The sequence below is a fragment of the Trichechus manatus genome, unplaced genomic scaffold, assembly GCF_000243295.1.
Source record: "Trichechus manatus latirostris isolate Lorelei unplaced genomic scaffold, TriManLat1.0 scaffold00018, whole genome shotgun sequence".
NCBI classification, from domain to species: domain Eukaryota; kingdom Metazoa; phylum Chordata; class Mammalia; order Sirenia; family Trichechidae; genus Trichechus; species Trichechus manatus.
This window is the reverse complement of record NW_004443954.1, coordinates 9,710,600-9,735,866: the sequence shown is the minus strand read 5'-3', so window position 1 is coordinate 9,735,866 and position 25,267 is coordinate 9,710,600. Positions and strand designations below refer to the sequence as shown.

The 25,267-nt window shown below is 42.4% G+C and overlaps 1 protein-coding gene across 1 annotated transcript in view; it reads left to right on the top strand.

Annotated features, from left to right (window-relative positions):
* The first annotated feature begins 1,980 nt into the window (after positions 1 to 1,980).
* PREX2 (phosphatidylinositol-3,4,5-trisphosphate dependent Rac exchange factor 2) overlaps positions 1,981 to 25,267 on the top strand; it is a 324,079-nt gene continuing 300,792 nt past the window's right edge. The window contains exon 1 of the mRNA XM_012554436.1: positions 1,981 to 2,097. Within this exon, the coding sequence (XP_012409890.1) occupies positions 1,981 to 2,097 (117 nt within the window). The remainder of the gene's footprint in view (positions 2,098 to 25,267) is intronic.

Here is a 25,267-nt window from a genome sequence, read left to right as displayed (position 1 = left end):
AAAGGGGAAAAGTTGCATCTTGTCTATGAGTTCATCATACATCATTAAAAAACTGTGTCCTTAACGTAACAAAAAAAGTACAGTTCCTCTGTCTCCTTGCCGATGAGTAGTTATTCATCAGAAAACATGCTCTGAAAAGGCATCATCTGGAAAACCGATAATTATTTTGATGTAAATAATGTGAAAAGCATCTTTATTTTTTGGAGTTTTGCTAATGTTTTCAACCATTGGAATAAATTAACAGGCCACGTTCTTGCATCCAAAGTATTCACTATTCAGTTTATTTAAATGAAATCATTTGTGGGCTGTTTAAAGTTGTTCTAAGTAAGAAAAAAAATGCTCTAATATATGTGGATAATATCAAGACAAAAATATGTAAGGTTTGTTTTCTTTGCTTTTTAAATTGATTGGAAATATTCAGTACTTTTGAGGTCCTGATTCTGTTTCCAAGTGTAGAAAAAGATGATAAACATAAACATTATAATCAGGACACACTCTGTTTCTCTGTTCTTAAATCCTAGAAAAAAATAAATCTTAGCATATATATTATGTACATATATATGTGTGTGTATGTGTATATCTATCTATATGTCAAAACTGACTCAACTGGCACCTAACAACAATATGATATGCATATGCATGTGTGTGTTTACATATGCATCACATATACATATATTTATCTATGTACCCCCATCATTTGACGAATATTCCATAGCAGCTTTATCTTTTCAAATTAAGGACACTTTCTTAAATTACAGCAACTGTTAGAAACAAAACTGACTCAAATATCCTTGCCTCTAGTTGAATTTACACACCATCTTGCTGTTGAAAAAAAGTAATAGACATGCAAATTGTTTCCCTCCAAATTGTCTCACAGCTCAGTGGTGATGTTTATTGTATCAGAAGTTTATTGTATGGGCCGGGCTGTCACTTTCCCAAAGTGTCTACATTTATTATGCTAATTTACTTTCCAAAGGCAGAAAGAAGGTTGTCTGCTCCGTGAAATATTCGCAGTTGGGGGGGGGCGGGGGGAAGATTTAAAAGCAAACCTGTTCTGCGCCTGAATAAAGCCCAAAATCACCGTGTTTCTTTTCAAAGAGAGGAGGGTAAATACCGGGGTTGTTTTCCTTCCCGTCTAGTTATGTAACCGTGGGGACTTGTTTCTTTGCTTTCAGGATTTGTACAAAACATTGTAACTAAACAATAGGCGGGAGTCTCAGGAGCAGCCTTCGGGCTGTGCCTCGGAGCATTCTGAAGGGAGTGTGTTCTCCTAGGTTTAAATCAAACACCAAACCTGTCGCCTTCGAGTTGGTGCCAACATATAGCCACTCTATAGGACAGAGCAGAACTGCTCCATAGGATTTCCAAGGCTCTAAGTCTTTACGAAGCAGACTGATCCATCTTTCTCTGTAAGAGCAAGCTGCTGATGGGTTCCAACCACCGACCTCTCAGCAGAAGAGCGCTTAACCATTGCGCCACCAGGGTTCCTCCTAGATTTGGGAACCTCCAATGAGTTCCATCTCAAGTGCTGATTCTGTGTGTGTGTGCATGTCCGTCTGCGTGTGTTTAGTTAGCTGGCACGCAACACTTCCCCAGAGTTGTGCTTCCTTTTTCCTGAGATTTGGCGAAGGGTAAAAGGTCGGAGTCACATGGATACAAAGCATTTGATTAATGTCCAAGTCACCGCTGTGGCTGCCGGAGCCGCCTCCTCTCCAGCCCGGGCCGTGTGAGGCTGGGGCCGCGGGGCCGGGCGCGAAGGTCGGGGCCCGGAGCCCCCTCTCCCCGTGGCCGCCTGTGCAGAGCCCGAGCCCCCTCCTCTTCCCCCGCCCCAGCTTCTCCCGGGCTTGTGAAGTCGCCCGTCCCTCCTTGGACTTTGCGGAGGCAGCAACTTCTCTTTCTCGCGACCCCGGGGCCGGGGCAGCCACGGCCAGGCGGCCGAGCGCGCAGCAGGGCCGCCAGCCCCGCGCCCCGCTGCCCACCATGAGCGAGGAGAGCGCCAAGGACCTGGAGAAACAGCTTCGCCTGCGCGTGTGCGTGCTCAGCGAGCTCCAGAAGACCGAGCGGGACTACGTGGGCACGCTGGAGTTCTTGGTGTCGGTGAGTGTCCCCTCGCGGGACGCAGGGGGACCGCGGGGTGCGGGTGCCGGAGAGGCTGCGGAAAGCGCGCGCGGCATTGTGTGCGCGGGGACCGGGCGACAGGTTGGGGCGTCCGGGCACCGGAATCCACGCGCGGACGCGGTGCCCGCAGGCGCATTTACCCCCGCGCGGATTTAATGTCCGGAGACGCACTGGGCTGCCAGGGCCTTGGAGAGTTCGGGTTTGAAAAGTTAGCTCAAACGGGAGAAAGCACTGGTCAGCCCCTGGAATCCTGGCTGCACCGTCGGTCCTCACTCTTCTTCCCTTCCGCCCTGGTCTCTCAAATGCATTGTGTAACCCCGGAACCCTTATGTTAAGTTTTAAGTGGTTAAAGATCCAGTCAGCTACATACAGGTACATTTAGTTAAAAAAAATTCCTTGACTCTACTGGAGCTTGAGTTCCTTATTCAGATTACAAGGCAGTGAAGTCCCTTTCACTATAATACTCTTTGAAACAGGATTCGGGGTGGGGGGACGGTACAGAAAGAGCAGCGGTGTTGTGATCTCTAGCAGCTGTTGGATATTAAAGCCACATGTGCCGCTCACCCCGTCCTAAAAGTCTCCTTCCCCCTGGCTTAAATATGCCCTCTCCTCTGTTTGTGGGTGCCCTGTTACCACTAAACCTGTGAGAGTGGTGTAATAAAGCTCTTGTCAAACAACTTCAAGATTGCTTGGGACTGGGCAGAAACTTACTTAAAAGTTTTAAGCTTGAGTTTCTGGAAATGTTTTATTCATTTTAGGGCCAGGAGGGGCAAAATTGAGTGAAAGAAACTTCTGAGACATCACTCCAAAGCTGAATTCTCGCTATTCACTGCTGAAAGGACAAAGAATGTGGGGATTGGCTCCTGCGCCCGCCTGTATGCCAGGCGAGAGCATCCTACAAAGAATGAGCTTTATTTAGCCTTTACGCCTTTTTACACCAACTTTCTTCTGCTTCCAGCGCCCATTCCATTCCCCCTGGTCTGAAGGGAAATGTTTAAAATGCCAAACTTCCCGCTCAGTTTTCTGAAGTCTGTAATCTTTCTGCTTATCATGATAGAGGAAATTCACTTCCTGGCTATGGCAAGAAGGAAAATGAACAATGTCTCAAGTAACGTAAGATGCTCACGTTGGCTTCTTGGTTGACTTCTCAAATTAAAATCAATATAGTTGAGCCTACAGGGCCACATTCTTTGGCAGTGTCTGAATATTTAAGAGTATACTGGGAATTAGTGATATGTAGAATTGTTGTACACATCCTTGTAGCAATGACTGTCAAAAAAGTATGTTTCTAAGATTTGTCTTTTCATAGTTCCATAATTTGAATTTCATGAAACTTTGTTGATAACAGAGTCCTTTGACTTTTGAAGAATCAGAGTCATTTTAAAATAATATTAGATACTCCTTTCTGGAGGCTTATGATAAAAGTACCACACAGAGGGCTAATTTATAGAAATAGCTGTCCTAATCGACCTTAAAAACCGATTTGTTGACCTTTTTTAAAAATATCAGTTTTTCCTTTAATGTTAACAATTATTAAATTGGAAGTTTGTTATTATTATGTAAAGAGTTAGGTTAAGAAATTGTGAGAGGTATAAAATGTTTTTCCCTTTCTCCAAGTAGATCAGCATTTTATGATTTTAGTCTTCTCATAGTACTGAGTTAATGACTCTTTCCACTTCTTCCTTGTCCATTATTTGTGTACCTATATTTTCACACACACACACGCAAATGCACGAAGATTGGCATGAGTGTCACTCTTAAGCAAACGTTTACCCTGGCTTCTTTTTGGTCCTATAACCATTCAAAGCCTAAAATCTATTTATAATACATTATTAGATTTTCTTTTTTGGATATTATTTATAGCAACAGTTAATCCTTGTGTGGTTTCACCTGGCCACTTTCAGTTGATGTAGTCAATCTAGGAATCTGTCCTAAGGGAATGATCAGGAATTGAGACAAACAATAACTTTAAAAAGTTGTTTTTAAAAATTACCCTTACGCATTGTGGTCGAGTCGGTTCTGACACAGAGCGACCCTACAGGACAGAGTGGAACCGCCCCATAGGTTTTCCAAGGAGCGGCTGGTGGATTCGAACTGCCGACCTTTTGGTTAGCAGTTGAACTCCTTAACCACTATGCTACCAGGGCCCCCCAAAATTACCCTTAGCAAGTATTAAGTAAATTGAATGGTGAATTGTTTACAAAAAACTGATAGTGCAGCCCTAAGTCAAATTTAAATATTTGTTAGATTAGTCATTGTTTTAGATGTGATTGCTTCAAGCCATTAGCATGAATGAAGGGTAACGCCTATCTTTATTAGGAAGAGGAAGAAGAGATAGAAAACGTATTTTAGTTCTACCAAGAACATATTTTTACTTACAGGCCCACAACTAAGCAAACAAAATGGTATTATTTCCCTTGAATAAAAGATTATATGACCTGAGGGGAAAACTTTTATCACTAAGATCTCTCTTCTGATTCTTCTCTTCTCAGTTCCAACTCTGGCCTTTTAGGAAGTGAGCACCTTCCCCAAACCGCCTAGATCCCTGTTTGAGATAATCTACGAACACTGTCTTTTCCCTCTTTTCCACACGACCTAGCTGTATGCATCTTCTCTTTGCCACCCAGACACAAACTTGTAGTGTGAACAAAGCTTCTGTCTTTTAAACTGGCCGCAGTCATTTAGAGTGGCTCTCCGTGCCCGTTATCTGCCGTGCTTTCTCAGGCCTGCCTTTGCTTCTTGAGGGCCTTAGCTACATGGTGAACTTCTACTGGGCTTTCAAGGCTCAGCTCAGTCCTTCATGAGCCCTTTGATGAACTGGCCCCCTTCTCCTCCCTCCCCCTCCCCGGGCTAAGGCTCTCCCAGCCTTGTACTTGTTGTCGTTAGCTTCTGTGGAGTTGACCCCTGACTCATGGCAACCCCGTGTGTTACATAGTAGAAATGTGCTCTGTAGGGTTTTTGTGGCTGTAACCTTTGCGGGAACAGTTCGCCAGACCTTTCTTCTGTGGAGTAGCTGAGTGGGTTTGAACAGCCAACCTTATGTTAGCAGCCTGTCGCAAACCACTTGCACACCACCCAGGCTCCTGCTTTGTATCTATTCTACCAAAGTCAGCGATACATGTATTTATCTTTACCTCATTCTATGAGGAAGTAAGCTCCTTGAGGGCAGGGGCATATTTTACTCATCTGTGTTTCCCCAGAGTGCCATGCAGTGCTTCTGACATAGTAGGTACTCAGTAAAGACTTCCTCAGTGAATCGGTGAATTAATGAATTGATCCATTCTCTATCCCTTCACCTCATTTTTAAGGACAGTTTCTCAATCATCTTCAAAATTCAGAATCTTTTTTTCTTCCATTTGGTGTATATAGATAGTGGAAGTTTTGTAAGTTTTGCTTAGGTACGTATAAACTCATGTACCAAAACATTTTAGTACCTGCATTTAAGGTCCCTGGGTGGCGCAAACTGTTTGCACTCAACCACTAACCTAAAGGTTGGCGGTTCAAACCTACTAGCGAGCAGTACCGTGGAAGATTATAGCCAAGGAAGCCCTATGGAGCAGTTCTATTCTGTAACACGTGAGGTCTTCATGAGTCGGAATCGACTCTACGGCAATGGCTTTTTTTTTTTTAACGTACATTTAAAACAAAAAAAAATTTTTTAAATTGGGCATTGAGGTATTAAAAACTTTGTAGCACTATTATTTCACCGTATTCTATATTTTCATTTTAGATCATGGATAGGTTACGTTATTTAGATTAATTTTTTTATGTCGTAAAGATAAAATGGTAGAGAGTGACCTAATTCGCTTGGATTTATGTTCTTGTTTTGCTTGGAAAACGAATTTTTTTTTTCTTCATTAAAAATACTGTAAAACATTTCTTCAAAATAATGATTGTATGGAACTAATATCCAGTATTTAATATCCAAAGTCTGCTCAATAGTAGGTTGCAACCTGTTTCCTGCTGGCTGCTCAGTCACACAGCCTGCCAAGGTCATGATGGTTTATAGTCTCACTTGACTGGACCGGAAAGAACACACACGCAGATGGCTTCACGGGTTTGGGTCCTGGGCAGTTACACAGGACCTCACGCTCAGAAGGGCCCATGTTTCGTTTAATGCTCCGCTATCAAGCCCTGGTGGACAACTGAAAAGACGGTAGTTCGAACCCACTAGCCGCTCCGCGGGAGAAAAGACCTGGCAATCTGCTTCCGTGAGGATTACAGCCTAGGAAACCCTATGGGGCAGTTCTACTCTGTCACGTAGGGTCGCAATGAGTTGGAATCGACTCCAGGGCACACAAGAACAACATCACCCTCTTGAAAGTCTTATTGATGTTTTCGTTGAACTTGTGTTTCGCAAGTGCGGTCCAACTGGACAGTGAAACACGTGCCTGAGCAGAGGAGATACATGAAAGAAAAGTGCCTTACGTCTTAGTATCTTTAATAGCACCTTCCCCGCTCTTTAAACAAGGGTCCCCCACAAATTAGGTCGCTGGTCCTGGGCAGACAGGTTTTACAGTGGGCAAGTGGCATGAAGGTAAGATGACAGTATAATTTATTGTCTAAACAGGGACACGTCTAACAGTGAAAGGGGGTGCTCCCAATAATTACACTGTGAAAGAGACGCGAACTAGGGTGTTCGTGGCAAATCACAGTGGAGGTCACCCCACACTGTCGGCACATTAAGAACAAGGCTTTGAGCTTAGAAAGGATTTTGAAACTTGCTGCCTGGCCAGCCTTTGGCCTCAGGTACCCTGGCACTTGACTCCTGTGTCTCCTTTACTATGAATCTGTTGATGCATTCCTAAACTTTTCAAGCTGCATTTTCCTTATCTGTAAAATGGGGAAACAGGGGCATTTCTCAGGGGCACTGTGAGGATGAGGCACTGTGCTTTGGCTTCTGCACAGTGTCTGGGTCCTAGGAGGGCCCTTAACTGTTTACTGCCATTTCCTTCGATGCTGCAGTTGTTATCAAGAGCTGCAGGTTGGACATCATGAGGATATCATTTTCATGTCTGTTATATTCTACTCTACCCTTTTTATATGTCTCTGAGGGTTGCTTCTTTCCCATGCATCTTCCTTCTGTCAGCTCAAACCTTCCCATGGCCTCCTGGTGAATGAAATGCTCTTGTTCCCTCCTCTGACTGTCATTAAATGCGTTCTGTTCCGTTGACTTGAACACAGTGAAAACACTTTATGTTCTGCTAACAGCCATAGTATGGTGCTTTGCGATTTACACAAAGCAATTGCATATTCATTATCTGATTTGACTTAATGCATGTGTGTTTATTAGCTTCCCCTGCAGAACCCTGGTGGCATAGTGGTTAAGAGCTACGGCTGCTAACCAAAGGGTGGCAGTTTGAATCCACTCCTTGGAAGCCAAATGGGGTGGTTCTACTCTGTCCTGTAGGGTGGCTATGAGTCAGAATTGACTCAACAGCAATGGGTTTTTTTTTTTTGGTAGAATAGGTGAGAATAGTGTCTCTCAAACTATCTTCCCTGGAGCTCCAGGGTTCTGTGGTTTGATTTCAGGGCGTTCACAGGGGATGAATGGGAGACCTGGTTGCGCAGTGGTTAAGTGCTCGGCTGCTAACTGGAAGGTCGTCAGTTTGAGCCCACCAGCCGCCGGAGGAAGGTGTGGCAGTCTGCCCCCGTAAAGATTGGAGCCTTGGAAACCCTATGGGGCAGTTCTGCTCTGTCCTGTAGGGTCGCTATGAGTCCGAATCGACTTGATGGCAGTGAGTTTGGTTTGGTTGGACAGAGAGGGGGAGGTTGAGTCGTTACGGCTTCAGGCTCTCCACTCCGGCTTCTCCGGACACAGCGCCACCTTTACTGATGAGTGTTTTTGCTAAGGCAGTTTCAAAAGCCACTTATTTAGATGGCAAACTCCCCCAAAGCAGTAAATGTGCATTTAGTTCCTGTGTACACTTTTCTTGGCTTAAACACAGCGCTTAGTAAACAGCAGGTGCTCAAGTAAAAGAAACAAACAGGCAAACAGAACAAAGCAGAGTTTGAATGAATCTGAAAACCCCTCGTTCAGTCACGATCTCTTTCAGGCAACGATTAACTGATTAAAAAAGCAATGCGTGAGGCTTACGCTAGGCACTGGGGACCCACAGAGATACAAGACATGGTCTTATCCATTATAAGCTAATAACTTGGTGGAGGAGAGAGAAATGGAGAAATGTACTCAAATAATCACAATACAATGTGGGAGATGCCACAATAGAGTAATAGGCAAAGTGGCCTGGGGGAATCTAGGGACTCCCCCATTCTGGGGAAAGGCCAAGGGAAGTCTGGGGAAGAGGTGACAGGGCTGGCTCCTGAAGGATGAACAGGAAGGTGCTGGAAGGGAATTTTCCATCTAGGAAGAGCAGCACGTGTGGTGTCACCTAGCTATGGCCAAATCTGACATGCTGGGGTGACAGAGCATTCTTTGTGGCCAGAGATAAAAAGTTCCGTGTACTTTTTGGGTACTGATAGGAGCTGAAACTAGAGAGGTAAGTGTAGTCCATTTTGAGGGGGGAGTCCCTTCTGACTTTAACTGTAGGCAATGGGGAATCAATTGTGAGGGTATACTTGTTCCCTTGATGATAATAGACAAGTCTGAGAACCTCCAAGGTTGGCCTTGGGAAGGGAGTTTTCCAAGTGAAGAAGTTGCCAGGCCAGCAGTCTCTGAATCTTTGTGTCTCAGTTTCTCCTTGGGATTGCTTCTCTGCGCTTACCGCTTCCACCATCTGACTGGTCCTCAGCATACACTGCTTCTTCAGTAATCTAAACACACATAGAGAGAAGCCCTTTCTCTGTTCCTCTTTATCTGGGGAAGATGATCACCTTCAAAAAGTCATCATATTTACTAAGGGAGAGCACAAGGAGCCCTGGTGGTGCAGTGGTTAAGTGCTTGGCTGTTAACTGAAAAGGTCGGTGGTTCGAACCCACCTGCTGGAGAAAGATGTGGCAGTCTGCTTCCATAAAGATTATAGCGTTGGAAACCCTGTGGGGCAGCTGCTCTGTCCTGTAGGGGCGTTATGAGTGAGAATCGAGTTGATGCCAATGGATTAAGGGAGAGCACAGGCCAGAAATTATAGAAACTACAGGAAACATAAACCCAGTCTAGTGTGTGTAATACAGGTTTCTGATCCTTCCAATGTGCCCTATTTTTACCCTAAACCCTTTCTATCTCCCTGGCTGGGCACTACTCCTGGGGTGACTTGCCTTGATTTTTTTTTTTCTTTCTGGTCATTAGCCTGAATATACATGAAGGACAGCATCAGGAAGCTACCTTCAGGACATTTTGACTCTTGTGGTGAATACACCGTGAATTAAATGGGTTCTTTCTTAACTCTGATTTTTGGTGTATTTATCATAGCTAGAGCCCACTCACTACACCTAGAGATGTGTCTTTAGTCTTACAGATTCATCTGCATAATTATACCTTATTGTAATACTGTGACATTAACGTAAGAATAGTATGTATTCAGACTAAATTTGTTTTTTAGCAAGAGAATTCTGTCAGCAGGGTTGAGGAACAAAGACTGGAGTCTGGGTTACCCATTAGGAGTTTCTTGTATTTGTCCAAGAAAGAAATGTGGAATGTCCGGTCTAAGGTAGAAGCAATGGAAAAGGTAAACAAACAAACAAAAACCCCAATCCAAGCCAAACCAAAGAAAAACATACACAAACCCAACAATTATGAGAATTTTGTGTTTACTCAGAAGTGGAGGTTTAAGTAGAGTGGAGAACAAAGGATGGTAGGTACTCTGGTCTCCAGTTTTGAAGAGTAAATGGGTAGTGTGATTAACTGAGAAATGAAATGCAAGGGGCACGACAGCATTGTGAGGTGGAGGAAAGTGAATTTGGTTTTGGACACACTGAGCCGCATATTCTGCTGTGAATTTTGAAGATAGGAATGTGGGATTTAAGAAAGAATTTGGGGCAAAAGTTAGAAATCTAGAAATTAACTTATATGTTGAAGCCATAAGGTGGATGAGAGGGCCCAAGAAGAGCAATTAGAGGAAGAAGCGAACGTGTAAACCAAGGGCTTGAGATTGGAGAGCCACTATTAAAGGTAAGAGGAAGAGTGGGGTGCACAGGTGACTCTGAGTGAGCCCTGAAAGTTGAGAGAGCAAGCCAAGGATGAGAGATGCCTTGGAAGCCAAGGAAGGATATGATTTCCATAGGAAAGGTCTATTTAAAGTATCAGAACTTTAGAGAAGTAGATAAGGTAGAGACTGAAGAGGCCACGGCACTTGGCAGTTAGAGAGACATTGGCGCTTTTGCTTCAGCAGTGTGTGTGAGCAGAAACTGGACTGGAGCAATGAGATGAGGCATGAACGGAAGCTGAGCTGGTGGAGACCAATGGAGAAACTCTTTCAAGGAGTTTGGTGGTAAATTGATGTTGAGTCGGCTCTGACTCATGGAGACCCCACGTACAGCAGAAGGAAATGTTGTCCTGTCCTGTGGCATCTTCACGATCGTTAGTATGCCCAAGTCCCTTGTGACCACTGTGTATTTTGAGTGCCTTTCAAGTTAGGGAGCTCATCTTCCAGCACTGTATTGGACAGTAGTCTGTTGTGATCCATAGGGTTTTCATTGGCTAATTTTTGGAAATAGATTGCCAGGCCTTTCTTCCTAGTCTGTCTTAGTCTGGAAGCTCCACTGAAACCTGTCCACCACGGGTGACCCTGCTGGTATTTGAAATACTGGTGGCATAGCTTCCAGCATCATAGCAACATGCAAACTACCACAGTACAACAAACTGACAGATGGGTGTTGGTTGTGTTCTAGGGTAGAAACATCCCAAAGTTAAGTACAGCAAAAAGAAAAGTTTTATTTGGCATATATTCAAAGAGGCAAAACTGGAACATGGACAAGCATGCTGCCAGAGCTAATGTCTGCCCAAGTCTGAGGAATGTTACAGAATCATCAATGTACAGTAACATCACAAATGGGTAAAATCATTGAAAGCTTCACCTTTTCACCGATTGGCTAAAAACTGCTAAATCAGCATGATTCTACATTTTAAATCGTCTTTCTTAATAATCATTGATACAGGTTTCAGTAAGGACAGTCAGGAGGGTCTTCATTGGTCGAACAAATCTTATTATTCACTAAATGCTAACAAAAAAAACTAAGAGTGGAAATTATGAGGGTCTTTTGTGCTGTGTTTATGATTTGCTTATGTGAAGGGTTCCCTAAAAGATGTTTTCCAAGACTGTCCTAGCTATTGTCTTTATACGTCAGGGCCCAGTGGATGTGTCCTTGTGAGTCTAGCTCCAGCTGGGTCAGATTCTCTGTGCTCAAGGACAGGGAATAAAGGATCCAGGATTATCTTCTAAATCAGTCGGTGGTAAATACAAGGAGAGAAATAGGTTAGTAACTTCAGGGAATGCTTTTGTCCAAGGATGTTTAAGGAAGACAAGTATAGCCAAGCGGAAGATAATAAAAAGGGAACTAAAGCAGCTGAAACAGAGCATGGCAGAAACCAAATGGCTTCTGCAGGTAAAACCATGGCAAGTGTCCCCCTGGTGCTGGGGGACAGGAGGCATTTGGCAAAATTCACTGAGCCATCCAGCCACAGAACACACCCACAGCAAAACGTCATTGCAGGCTAGGAATGAGCAAGCCCTCTTTTGTGCGTTTTCCTTTGTGCGTATTCCTTTGTCTACAGCTTTTGGAACTCGCTGGGGCAGCCTTTGTGCCTCCCCTGAACACGCATCAGGGCTCTGCCACCCTCCCTGGGTAGTGTGGTAAAGTGCACGGTACAGAGTTTAGGGAGTCTTGGGCTGAGGGAATCTGATCATCTGGGTTAAAGGCCTGTGTACCTTTGGGAAAATTACATAACTTCTTCCTGCATCAGTGTTATGGATTAAATTGTGTCCCCTCAAAATGTGTGTCAAATTGGCTAGACCATGATTCCCAGTATTCCGGGCTTGCCCACTGTTTTGTGATTTGATGTGATTTTTCTATCTGTTGTAAATCCTAACCTCTGTGATGTTAATGAGGTAGGATTAGAGGCAATTATGTTAATGAGGCAGGACTCAATCTACAGGTTTAGGTTGTATCTTGAGTCAATCTCGTTTGAGATACCGAAGAGAGAAGGCAGCAGCAGCAAGAGGGACCTCATGCCACCAAGAAAGAAGCGCTGGGAGCAGAGCACATCCTTTGGACCCAGGGTCCCAGTGCTGAGAAGCCTCTAGATCAGGGGATGATTGATGACAAAGACCTTCCCCCAGAACTGACAGAGAGAGAAAGCCTTTCCCTGGAGCTGGCGCCCTGAATTCGGACTTCTAACCTCCTAGACTCTGAGAGAATAAATTTCTGTTTCTTAAAGCCATCCATTTGTGGTGTTTTGTTATAGCAGCACTAGATAACTAAGACTCTCAGTTTCATATCTGAAGAATGTATTCAATAATATCTCACAGGACTGACCCGAAATTCAGATGAGTTTCTGTAGGCAAAGTCATGATAGGTGTAAGTGCTTCTCCTTCGTTTCTCTCCAGACTCTAAGTTTGTGTCCTTCTCTTCTGTCTCTCCTACCTCAAGGGCTGACCCCGGCACTTGCTGAAGCCTATTTGATATTCACCTAGCCTGACCTCTTTCTCTTCCAAGCCCGGATTACTTAAAAAACCAACCAAACAAACAAACCAAAAAAACCCCAAATCAGTTGCCGTCAAGTTGATTCTGACTCATGACAACCCCCATGTGTTGCAGAGTAGAACTGTCCTTCATAGGATTTTCGAGGTTGTAATCTTTTGGAAGCAGATTGCCAGGCCTTTCTTCCGAGGTGCCTCTGGGTGAGTTCAAACTGCCAAGTTTTCTGTTATTCGAGTGCTTAGCTGTTTGTGCCACCCAGGGACACTGGATTGCTTAAGAGAGGGTCTAATAGATCAAGAAAGGTCCTGAGGAGGCTAGAGGGGCCTTCAGGAAGGCAGGGGAGGGATTGACCTTGGAGCCAAGGAGAGTTGGCCTTCCTCTGGGAGGGAGGGAAGGGCCACTGCCATTTAGAGGGGAAGGAGGTGGGAGGCTTCTACCTGATTGCCTTTACTTCTCTGTGAAGTTGAACTCTTATTTTCTTTTTGCAAAGTTTTTGTTGTTTGTTTTTGCTGAGTGAGGTAACCTACAGAGAGTAATAAAGATTTGGAACATACACTTTCATGGATAGTAAAGAGCACTGAACGTCAACATCTGAGGTTGTATGTACAATTTTTATAATGTTCACTGAAAATGATTATTCTTTTAAATGTTACTTTCTTAAATGCAACATGTAGATTTAGAAGGCAAAGTAAAGAAGTAACCATTCCTGATGTATTACATCGATTGTAACTAGGTTTGAATCTGGGAAATAATGACATAATCATTTTTTAAACCATGACACAAATTCTGTAGAACTGCTATTTTACATTTAATGCACACATCAATCATTTATACAATATTAAGAAACATTGATTTATCTGATAACTTTTTGGGTGATTACATTTTTTTCTCAGTGATTACTTACTTTTAACAGTCTTTTGTGTATCTAGAATATTTTACCAAATATAATTATTTCTGTGTTTTGAGTACTGTCAGTTTGACCTAAAATAGTTGATTTTGTTTATATTAATTCTTCAAATATTTTATGTGTAATATTTTCTTTTCATAACAGATTTTTATTATTCTTCTCAACTTATTAAATCATACTAGATAAATTAAAATCAGAATCTTCTTTGATATACAACGTTATAATAGCCTCAAACAATAAAAAACTCAGGAAAAAAATCCCTTAGTAAATGTTTCCTTGTTTAAAAGTGTGGTTGGATCGCTTTTCCCATGGTATTGTTGTTAGTTGCCAACCGCTGGATCTGACTCATGGCTGGCGACCCCATGTGTACAAACAAAGCAGAACCTCTCCAGAGGGTTTTCAAGGCTCTGACGTTCAGTAATAGATGACTAGGGCTGTCTTCCATGGCACCTCTGGGTGAGTTGGAACCTCCAACTTTTTGGCTAGTAGCCAAGCGCTTAACCATTTGTGCCATGCAGGGACTTCTCCCATGGTGTTAAGTATACGCATACAAATCCTGAGACTGCCATTTTTTTTCTGTTTTCTTTTTGCATTTTCTCAATAGTTACATATTCTAATTTTAAGATATGTGATACAAGTTGAGTTGAGATTATGATTTTTAAACACTTCTAGTTAGTATGTATGATTTCAGACTTTGATGCTTTAAAAAAATTTGTTGTATTCTAGCCTTACCATATAGCTAAGCATAGAGTACAAAAAAGGAGACTATTTTGTTGAGGCTGTCTAATCCAGGGACATTGTGTTCTTCCATTAACGTGAAATACATATTTTCCATTAAAAGGAAAGCAAGTCTTTCATTTCAGAAGGTTGAATTGTATAATACTTAAGAAATGACTCCAGCTTGTTAAATTTAGAATCCTAATAGAAGAATATTCGCTGGGTTTTATAGGAAAATATGGCATTAGGATGGGTAAATATTTTTATTATTTTTAAAACTTGGCTTCTCTGAGAGAGGCAAGAAAGGACTGATAGCTTTGTCTGGCTTTCCTTTGCTGCTTTAGCTATTTTTATTATTTATTTAAGTTGTCTTCTTACTGATAGGAGAGACTTCATAGACGGTCACACATTCTCTGTGATGGTGCAAGAAAGGCTGATGATTTCCTCTGATGCCTTGTAATGCATCAACTTAGCCTGTTTCTTGCTCCCTTGGAGTGCTAGCCTTTTCTTATTTGAGACTATTGTCCCGAAGAGAGAAATTTTGGGATTCCAGAAATGACTCCTCCCGTTCCAAAGTTTCATTGCTGATAGTTAGCACTAGGGGAAGATCTATGGAAAGGCATTATACTTTACTAAATCACCTAAATGTTAGTCTTATACCCACATACACCAAGATTACTTTAATAATTCGTTATTCCCGTAGGTGAAATTGTGGGGGAAGAGGGATTTTACACTGTATTTCTACGTTGTATATGTTTGTCATGTTAAACTTTAACTTAAATATATTTTGTATAAAATATTCTTTTATTTCTATAATAAAACATAAATACAAATGTTTTAGAATATGTAAAATAGAAAATATTTTATTAGATTTATTTTGAATATTTTAGATACAATGTTATTTCAGTTTTTCTTGTACTTCTTAATAATGAGACCTGTGGCAGACACTTCTAATTGCCCTCAGCATTCAATATCCCTTTCTTCTATAATGATAAAAGTTTTAGCTTGGTACCTGATTTCCCAGCTTAAGACTACATCCTCCAGCATCTCTCGCAGTCAAGTGTGGGCATACGAATAGGTTCTGGGCTGCGTGATATGAGCAGAAGTAGCATGGGTAGCTTCTAAGGTGTGCTCTTATAATGAAGGAGTGTGTAGTCTCTTTTGTCTTCCCTTCTGGCTGGCTGATATGAGGATGTGATGGTAGGTAACGGGGCAGACATTTTTGATCACGAGAGGGAACCCACGTGTTGAGGATGACGGCGCAACAGAATGGGAGACCGTTTGTTTATTAAAGCAGCCTAAACTGTATCCTGTCTTCCTGTCTAAAATGGGCCCATAAGATAAATCAGCATTTATTTAACTCAGTCATAAAATCATTTTTTTGAGATTGCATATTTTGATGCCAGGTTTTCATTGACTTGTATCAATTATTAGTGAATTGGAAAACTTTAGTGTATTTTTCTGCCATTGTCTTGTCAAACTGAATACTCTTAATATTTTTAATTTATTTTTAATTGTTTTTTAAATGAATCTTCTCTAGCTCTGCCATAATTTCCCCAGATTATTCTAAAACTGTACTGTTTTCCTGCTATTAGTACACTTTAGTGTTTTCTTTATGAAGAATAGTATTTTATTTTATTGCCTATACTTACATATCTTTCTTCTGAAGGCCAGAATTTTTTGTTTATTCTGGGTATTTGTTAGGATACAGCTGCTTCAGCAGAGATCAAATAACAGTAGTTTAAACAGGATCGTTTCTAATACGAAAGCCACGTGTAATCAACCTGGCCTTGTTTCCATCCTTTTTGGGAGCTCTGACCATTTAATTTTTGGATACTGTTGCCCATTGGTGTTCCAGGGGAGTAAGCAGCTTAGCTCCATCAGCTCATTAAAAAAAAAGAAAAAGTCATTGCTGTGGAGTTGATTCCCACTCATAGCGACCCTATAGTAGAACTGCCTGTAGGATTTCCAAGGCTGTATATCTTTACAGGAGCAGACTCCCACATCTTTCTCCTGCAGAGTGCTTAACCACTGTGCCACTAGGACCCTCATTCCTTCTATCTCATTGCTCCATCATCTCCCTTCACCCACCTACTCCCCCGCCCCATTTTGTTTTTTGAGATCTGTTCTCCATAGGGTTTTCAACGGCCAATTTTTGGAATTAAATCACCAGGCCTTTCTTCTGAGGCATCTCTGGGTAGACTCAAACCTCTAATGTTTTAGTTAGTAGCCAACTGTATTAACAATTTGCACTACCCAGGGACTCCTCCACTATCTCATAAAGATACCAAAACCAAACCCTTTGGTTGCCGTTGAGTCGATTCCGACTCATAGCGATCCTGTAGGACAGAGTAGAACTGCCCCATAGGGTTTCCAAGGAGAGGCTGGTGGATTCAAACTGCCGAACTTTTGGTTAGCAGCCGAGCTCTTAACCACTGAGCCACCAGAGCTCCCCACTATCCCCTACCCCCTAGGATCAATTAAATCAGAGTCTAAAGGGATGAGAGCCAGGAATGATCATTTTATAAATTTTCTCCTGGTGATTCCATTGTGTGGAAGACGTTGGGAACCAGTACACTAGGGTGTTGTTCTTATCCATATGGTTGAAACTGACTTACCAGTGCCCCACTTCCTGGGTAGTAGTGGCCAGACCAGCTACAGGGGAGACTGGGAAGTGTACCATCTAGCTGGGCAGCCGCGTACTCCCCGGAAATGGGGGGAGTTTTATACTAAAATAAGGAGTCCCTTGGTGGTGCAAATGGAGGATGCGCTAGGCTGCCAACTGAAAGGCTGGCAATTTGAGTCCACGCAGAGGCACCTTGGAAGAACGGCCTGGTGATCTACTTTTGGGGGAAAAAAAAAACAACCGTTGAAAACCGTACGAAACACAGCTCTCTTCTGACACGCATGGGGTCGCCATGAGTCGGACTTGACTCGAGGGGAACTTTTTTGTTTTTAAATTGTGACTTAGGTGAAAGTTTACAGCGCAAACTAGTTTTTCATGCAAAACTTTTATACACAAATTGTTTTGTGACATTGGTTGCAATCCCTGCAATGTGTCAGCACTTCCCCTTTTTCCTTTTCCATCCTGGGTGCTCCGTGTCCATTCGTCTAGTTTTCCTGTCCTTTCCTGCCTTCTTGTCTTTGTTTTCGGGCAGATGTTGCCCATTGGGTCTCGTATACTTGACTGAACTGAGAAGCATGTTCCCCAGGTGTGTTATTGTTTGTTTTACGGGCCTGTCTATTCTTTGGCTGAAAGGTGGACTTCAGGAATGGCTTCAGTTCTGAGTTAGCAAGGTGTCCGGGGACCAAAGTCTCGGGGGTTCCTCCAGTCTCAGACCAGTGAGTCTGGTCTTTTTCTGTGAATTTAAATTTTGTTCTACGTTTTTCTTCTGTCCTGTTTAAGACCCTCGATTATGATCCCTGTCAGAGAGGTCAGTGGTGGTAGCCGGGCACCATCTAGTTCTTCTGGGCTCAGGGTGGTGGAGGCTGCAGTTCATGTGGTCTCTTAGTCTTGTGGACTAATATTTTCCTTGTGTCTTTGATTTTCTTCATTCTCCTTTGCTGTGAACGTGATGAGACCAGTAGATGTCTTTTAGATGAGGGCAACTGGTTTTGGTTATACAAAAATAAAGAAGTGGAGAATAAACATAGAGGGACAAAGAGCAATCTCTGCCACACTTTGGCCCCAGTGATACTTTAGGCTTGTGTCCACAGGAAATCATTTATATTAATTGTTGGGTTCCTTGACTGTAAGACTCTATTGTATGTAAGGTATAATTTGGATTATCTTGACCTTAAATCATATATTCTTGCCCACACCTAATACTTACATATCTCTTCATATATGTTTATTGTTGTCGTTGTTAGCTGCCGTCCAGATGGCCCTGACTTATGGGGACCCCATGTGTGTCAGAGAACTGTGCTCCATAGGGTTTTCAATGGCTATTTCTTCAGAAGTAGACCGCCAGGTCTTTCTTCTGAGGTGCCTCTGGGTGGACTCCAGCCGTCAGTCTTTTAGTAATCATTCTAGCACTTAACTGTGTGTTAGAGCTCCTGAAGTATTTCCACTGGTTTTTACTACAGTAAGACTTGGAGGGATTTGGAGATTTTGTGCGACTTTTCTTATTTTTCTGAAGCCAAGCCTCCAGAGGAAGTGTTTTAGGATAATGAGGTTACCGTAATTTATTATGTGTTTCGTCATGTGTCATGCACTGCAGATTCACATATAGTTCACAACTGCCTGCAAGCCTAGTGTCGTTATAACTTACACACGGGACACCTGGGTCAGTTTTTAAGAGAGAGAGTGGGGATTCTGAGTAGGTCTGCTGCATAACTATTCCAAGATGTCCTGCTGGCTGGGGGCATTTCTGTATTGTGGACTAGGAAAACCAAGGCAGATGTTGGAGCGGGACACAGAGCTCGTTGACTCCGGAAGTACACAGAAGATAGAAGTCAGGAAGGAATGGTGGTTCATTTCAGGCAAACCATCAAGAGCAGGAGAGCAACAGAAGCTCATGGTAAATCCAGGACAGGGGGTGACAGCCAGACACTCAGGAGCCAAAGATTACCCAGAAGTCAAGAGTTTTCCCTCACGGAAAGAAGGAAACACAATTAACCTTTTAAAAATAGACAACCTTAGTTCTGTTAGTTATCTGTTTATATATGCAGTTACTTAAACTAGTTTCAGTTCAATTTAATTCCACTTGGATCATTTTGGGTGAGTCCCTTTGTGGTGCAAACGGTTAAGTGCTCGGTTACTAGCTAAAAGGTTGGTGGTTGGAACTCATCTAGAGGCACCTGGGAAGACAGTCCTGGCAATCTGCTTCCAAAAAGTCACAGCCTTGGAAAACCCAATGGAGCAGTTCTATTCTGCACATATCAGGTCTCCATGAGTCAGAATCAACTTGAAGGCAACTAACTACAACATGTACGCATGTACTCAGTTCTTCCTAACAGGTTTGAACCCTTGGTTTTGTGTTAAATATAGCTTATGTTTACCCTATATATGATTAAATCATAAACTCTTTGAGGCAAGGACCAATTTTTTGTGTGTTTTTATATCTCTTCTGCTCTCCAAAATGTATACGTTGCTCTGCATTCAGTGGGCATTCCATAGATGAATTAGTAGAAAGCGTTAATCTTATTTAAACACAAACGAAGTAAATCCAAAGTTAAAATGACCATTATTCCTGGGAGTGTTCCGTTTGCAAGACCTACTTCTCTTGATAGGACTGATATGGGAGAGTACTTGATGTTCTGGTAGTCATGGAATAAAGGGTGATAACTAGGTCTTGTTATACAGATAGGGACATTTTTCTTTTATTTCTAGAAAGGAAAATTAGTACAACCCTATAATCTTAGGATCCAAAAGAATCATGTTATGGATAGATGAGTATAGGTCGATAGGTAACTGTTGCTGAGCTGACTCTAACTCATGGTGACCTTACGTACAACAGAACGAAACACTGCCCAGTTGTGCGTCACCTTCACCGTCCTTGGCATGTGTGTGTCCATTGTTGGGGCTGTTGTGACAGTCCGTCTCACCCAGGATCTCCCTCACCCTCGCTGACTCTCTGCTTCACCAAACAGGGTGTCCTCCTTTAGCGATTGATCGATCCCTCCTGATGATGTGTCCAAGGCAAGTGAGTTGGACAGTGGTCTGTTGTGATCCACTGGGTTTTCATCGGCTAATTTTCAGGAGTAGATTGCCAGACCTTTCTTCCCAGTCTGTCTTAATCTGGAAGCTCCACTGAAACCTGTCCACCATGGGTGACCCTTCTAATATTTGAAATACCATTGGCATAGCTTCTAGCATCACAGCAACACACAAGCCACCACAGTTCGACAAATTGACAGACTGGTGGTAGTAGATGAGTAAACCAAAAAAGAAAAACCTGTTGCCGTAGAGTCGAATCCGATTCATAGTGACTATACAGGACGGAGTAGAACTGGCCCGTAGAGTTTCCAAGGCCGTAAATCTTTATGGAAGCAGACTGCCACATCTTTCTCCTGTGGAGCAGCTGGTGGCTTTGAACCGCCAACCTTTTAGTGAGCAGCCCAGTGCTTAGCCACTGTGCTACCAGGGCTTCTCTAGATGAATATAACTTTCAATTACAATGTGAGAAGTTGATGTTTCTTCTGTACATTTCTTAGTGAGCTAGTAATTCTCACGTGTAAAATGGACCTCTTCTTTTTTTTGAAGGTAGCAGATATTCTTTAGGATTTAAGTTTTTTGTTTTGGTTTGTTTTTCAGGTTTATACTTACGGTTGATTAAACTGAAAGTAACACGATAAGCTGAACTGGCAAAAAAATTAGAGAGCTTGGTCGATGCTTGAATGGATTCTCGATTTTAAGAACATGTATTCTATGGATGAGAATTTGGATCAGATACTACTTTAATGGCACCAGGAAAATATTAAAAAAAACTTTAATGAGGGATCCAGAGTCAGTCAACATGCTAGAATAAATTTTTGAAAAAGAAATAATCTGCTAATAGATAATAAGAAAACAAATTGCCTATAGGTTTACTGTATCATATTATGTACGTCGGTTGTCCACTCAGTGGCAACTAACAACAACAACTCTCCCTGGAATTTATTTTCCAGCCCGTCAGAATTCAAACTCCACTTTTATTTGCTCTTTGTTATTTTAGAAATTTCCTTAGTCTTTAATATGTTAAATGAGATTTTTTAGTAATTTTTTTCATAAATCAAGATACTGTTGTTGGGTGCCGTCGAGTTGATTTTCGGCTTGTAGCGACTCATGTGACACAGTAGAACTGCGCCTTAGAGCTTTTTTGGCTGTAATCTTTAGGAAGATCATCCCAAGTCTTTCTCCCACAAAACGGCTGAGTGGGTTCCAACCGCCAACCTTTCACTTAGCAGCCAAATGCTTAACTGTTGTGCCAGCAGGGCTCCTAAGTAAAGATAGAACTAAAAATGTGTACCAAAAAAAAAAAAAAATTGCCGCAAAATGGAATCAGAGTGATTTTTATTTATCTGTAAAACCAACTTCCTTAGTTTGTGAAAACCGTATTTTTAGCATTGTATAATTTGTGTGTCAAGTCAATCTAAACAGTGCCTATAATATGTTAAGCATTGCAGTTTATCCTCTCCAATAATTGTTCTAAAAAACATAGGGTCCAGATATTTTGATCTTCTGAAACTTTATGGTAAAGCTTAAAATGTACTAATGCATATTTATTGAGCACCTACTGTATGCTGCTAATCACTGTTTTGGACTCAGAGATATAGCACTGGCGGAGTTAAAAAGCTTTCACAGAGCGTCCACTCTAAACCAGGAGGTACAAGACAAATAAGCAAAATTTATAACATATTAGCTAGCGTAAATGCCAAGAAGAATAAATGAAGCAGAGAAGGGGAATAAAAGCGTGTGTGTGTTTTGAGATTTTATATAGATAGAATAAGCAGACAGAGATTTACTCCCTTCTGTCACACTTCTTTCTCTAACTTTCTAAAGATATCTGAAAATAACCTATTGTTCATCGGTAACATTAACAGGCAATATCTAAGAGGAAAGTGCTATCAAGTCTCTTGTTAAATTCTTCAGTATAATCATCATTCAGAGGTGCAAATAAACCCAGAGAGTCATCACTAATAGAGTTAATAGAACAGAGTAGTGAAAAAGCTCCAGGACTCTCAGACTTAACGCTGTAGGTGGTTAATTCTTAACTGTCATTTTTCAGTTCAGTGACTTTAATATAACTGGCATGTATTTTTCTGGAGGTGTCAACTAAAAATACCCTCCCTCACTCTGTTACATGCTTATACCATCGAGGAGCTTATTTCCTAAGGCATTTTGCTAATACAGTTTCTCGTCCCAGCAGCTTTGTGTCCAGTGGGGGACTGCAGCCAAGGTTAGAATTAATCAGCAGTGGGAACCAGCTCTCCAGTGCAAGGCGCTCCTCTCTGAAAAGCGTCTGCTGGGAAAGAAGGTCCTTCAGCACTTCAGAGTGGATGAAAGCATTGAACTAGTCGGGGAGGGGAGGGCTGGAGACTTTGAATGAGCAGCAGGATCTAAAAGGCAGTTTAATGACTGTTACTGTAGATAATTCCAGAAGTGAGTTAAAAGCTAAGGTATTAATTAAATGGTTCGTACGTTTTACTCACTGAACGCCTTCTTTCCCAAGGGGAGAACTGGAAGGGTAAAGCGTGTACCTTGCAATCGCCCCTTCTTCCGACGTTATTGTCTCTCCAATGGCCCTAAAGAAGTGACTCTCTAGAGAAGTGTTGCAGCCCCTTTTGTGGCATAGAAAGTGTCATCTGGAGCCACTGCCAAAGCCTGGGGGGGGAGGGGATAGGTCTCTTAAGGACTGCGGAAAATATTCTCTTTCTCCTCGTATCCTGGGGCCTGTTTCTTGCCGTATTGTTAATTTAGTCTTGGGAGCTTGGATGTTGGTGCTGAAATGTTTTTTTTAGGATTAGTTCTATAAATGACATTTTTAAGCAGCCTTTTGCGGAGGTGGATATTTCATTCTTCCGTAGTTCGCTGAATTTGTAGCACAAAGGAAGGGAAATAGATTTATTATTTTCGTCATTACCAACTTCAGAATAGAAACTGGTGAATAATTATACCTCTATGAGGCTTTTAAAAAGCCTAACTGAAGGGAAGGGCATGGCTGGCTGTATTTTTTGATAAGGTTATGCGCTTTCCTCTTCCGCTTCTCTTTAAAGAGACGTTACAGATTGAATTGTGTCCTCCAAAAATAGGCGTTGTAAATCCTACCCTCTGTAGGATCCCTGCTGGCGTAATGGTTAAGAACTAAGGCTGCTAACCAAAAGGTCAGCAGTTCCAATCCACGAGCGAGGCCCCCCTTGGAAACCCTGTGGGGCATTTCTCCCCTGTCCTTTAGGGTCGCTATGAGTCGGAATAGACTGGAGAGCAATGGGTTCGGTTTATTTTGGTTTATGCCTGTAGTTATAATCCCATTTGGGATTGGGTTGTCTTTGTTTTGTTAATGAGGCAGGATTAGCGTAGGGTGTGTTTTAAATCAATCTCTTTTGAGATATAAAAGAGATTAAGCAAGCAATCAAGAGAAGCAGCGATGGAGGAAGATAGATGTCATGCCACATGAAGATCACCAAGGAGCCAAGGAGTAAGGACCTCCCCCCACAGCCAGCAGAGAAAGCCTTCTGCTACAGCCAGCAGCCTGAATTTGGACTTTTAGCTTCCTACATTGTGAGAAAATAAATTTCTGTTGGTTAAAGCCACCCGCTTGTGGTATTTCTGTTATAGCAGCACTGGATAACTAAGACAGAGAGCATTCTATGGCTAATACATCGTAAAAGTTAAAGGGAAGTGCAAACAGTTACCACAGAAAGTTGAAACCTTTTCCATTTACTTCTCATTTGTGCTGTTTGTGACTTGTCTGTTTTAAAGTAAGGAAAAACTTGGGTTTCTTATCTATCCTTTATCATTAAGACCGGTTTTGAGTGTGATGGGAATCTGACATAACTGGGGCAGCCTTCATGCTAATAGCCATTGTCCCAGACTAACCACAGGAAAGCACACTGAATACCGTCGGTGAAGTTTAAAGACAGAATTTGCCTAATGAAATAATTCAAGAGGTCAGAAATAGAGCTTCCCTTTCACTCGGTAACCATATTTTCAATCTTATAGGTAGCCCTTCCTTGGGGGTTTTGAGATTTTTTTCCACTCTGCTCCTTATTTTAGTGCTCCTCTGGGTCCCCTGTGGTGTGACTGGGGTCACCCAGGCTAAAGTGTGCTGAGGAGGCATGAGGCACTGGGAAGCTTGGCTGGGTTTGGAATTTGGTCTGAGGTAACATCTGGATATTCCAGAGGGGCATGAAAGGAACTGGGGTCAGAGGTTAACAGAGCAGAGGTCTCTGGTCTATGGCTGCAGAGCCAAGGAAGCAGCTTCAGGGAATCTGCCACCTTTTGGACTTGCAGAATGGAGTTCCAACTGCTTTTCCCTTCCCCATGTTCTCTGGTCTGGTCATTCCAAGAGTCTTCCACAGACCCCCTGTTCCCCTTCATTTTCAGGATCCTCCAGTAGGGACAATTTTCTTGTCCTGACAGTGTGGCTTGTGGTATGGACTTTAGGCTGTGATAGTTTCTGAGGGCTGGATGATCCTGTAATAATAATGATGAGGGCTAATATTTATAACGCAAGGAGAAGTAGGTTTTGACTGCCTTTATTAAATTTACTTCCATGGATGTTTAGAGTAATCGAGTCATTCAGTTTATAATTACTCCCTGGTGTCCATTTTCCACTTAGGAAGGTTTATTAATGTTTATGATTGTTGTATAATTGAGAAGAATACTTACCGGTCCTGTATCTTTCCTAGTAAAGTGAAGTCTGGTCTCATCTGGAGAATAAGCCCCTAGGAAAAGCTGGGAAATATCCCTGAAAATTGGTTGGAAGGCTGCTATTTATTTTGGTCAGTAGGTTTCATTTTGCTACCACCATGTAAACAGTGGGGAGTCCCTGGGTGGTGCGAATGGTTAACACACTCGACTTCTAACCAAAGAAGTTGGAGGTCGGAGTCCACCCAGAGGTGCCTTGAAAGACCTGGCAATCTATTTCTGAAAAATCTGCCATTGAAAACCCTATGGAGCACAGTTCTACTCTGACACACAGTGGCATTGCCATGAGCCAGGTCAACTTGACAGCAACTGGTTTTATGTAAATGGTGGAAGGGCCTTCCTTCTGCTCTCATATAGTCCCAGGTGCACACAAGTGAAGTGGTTTGCTCCAAACAAAACGAGCAGAGTTAGAGAGTCTTTTACCCAAAATCTGAACCTGACTCCAGTCTTCTTGTTGTCATTAGGTGCTGTCGAGTCGGTTCCAACTCATAGCCACCCTCTGTACAACAGAACGAAATGGTGTCTGGTCCTGTGCCATCCTCACAATCATTGCTATGCTTGAGCCCATTGTTGCAGCC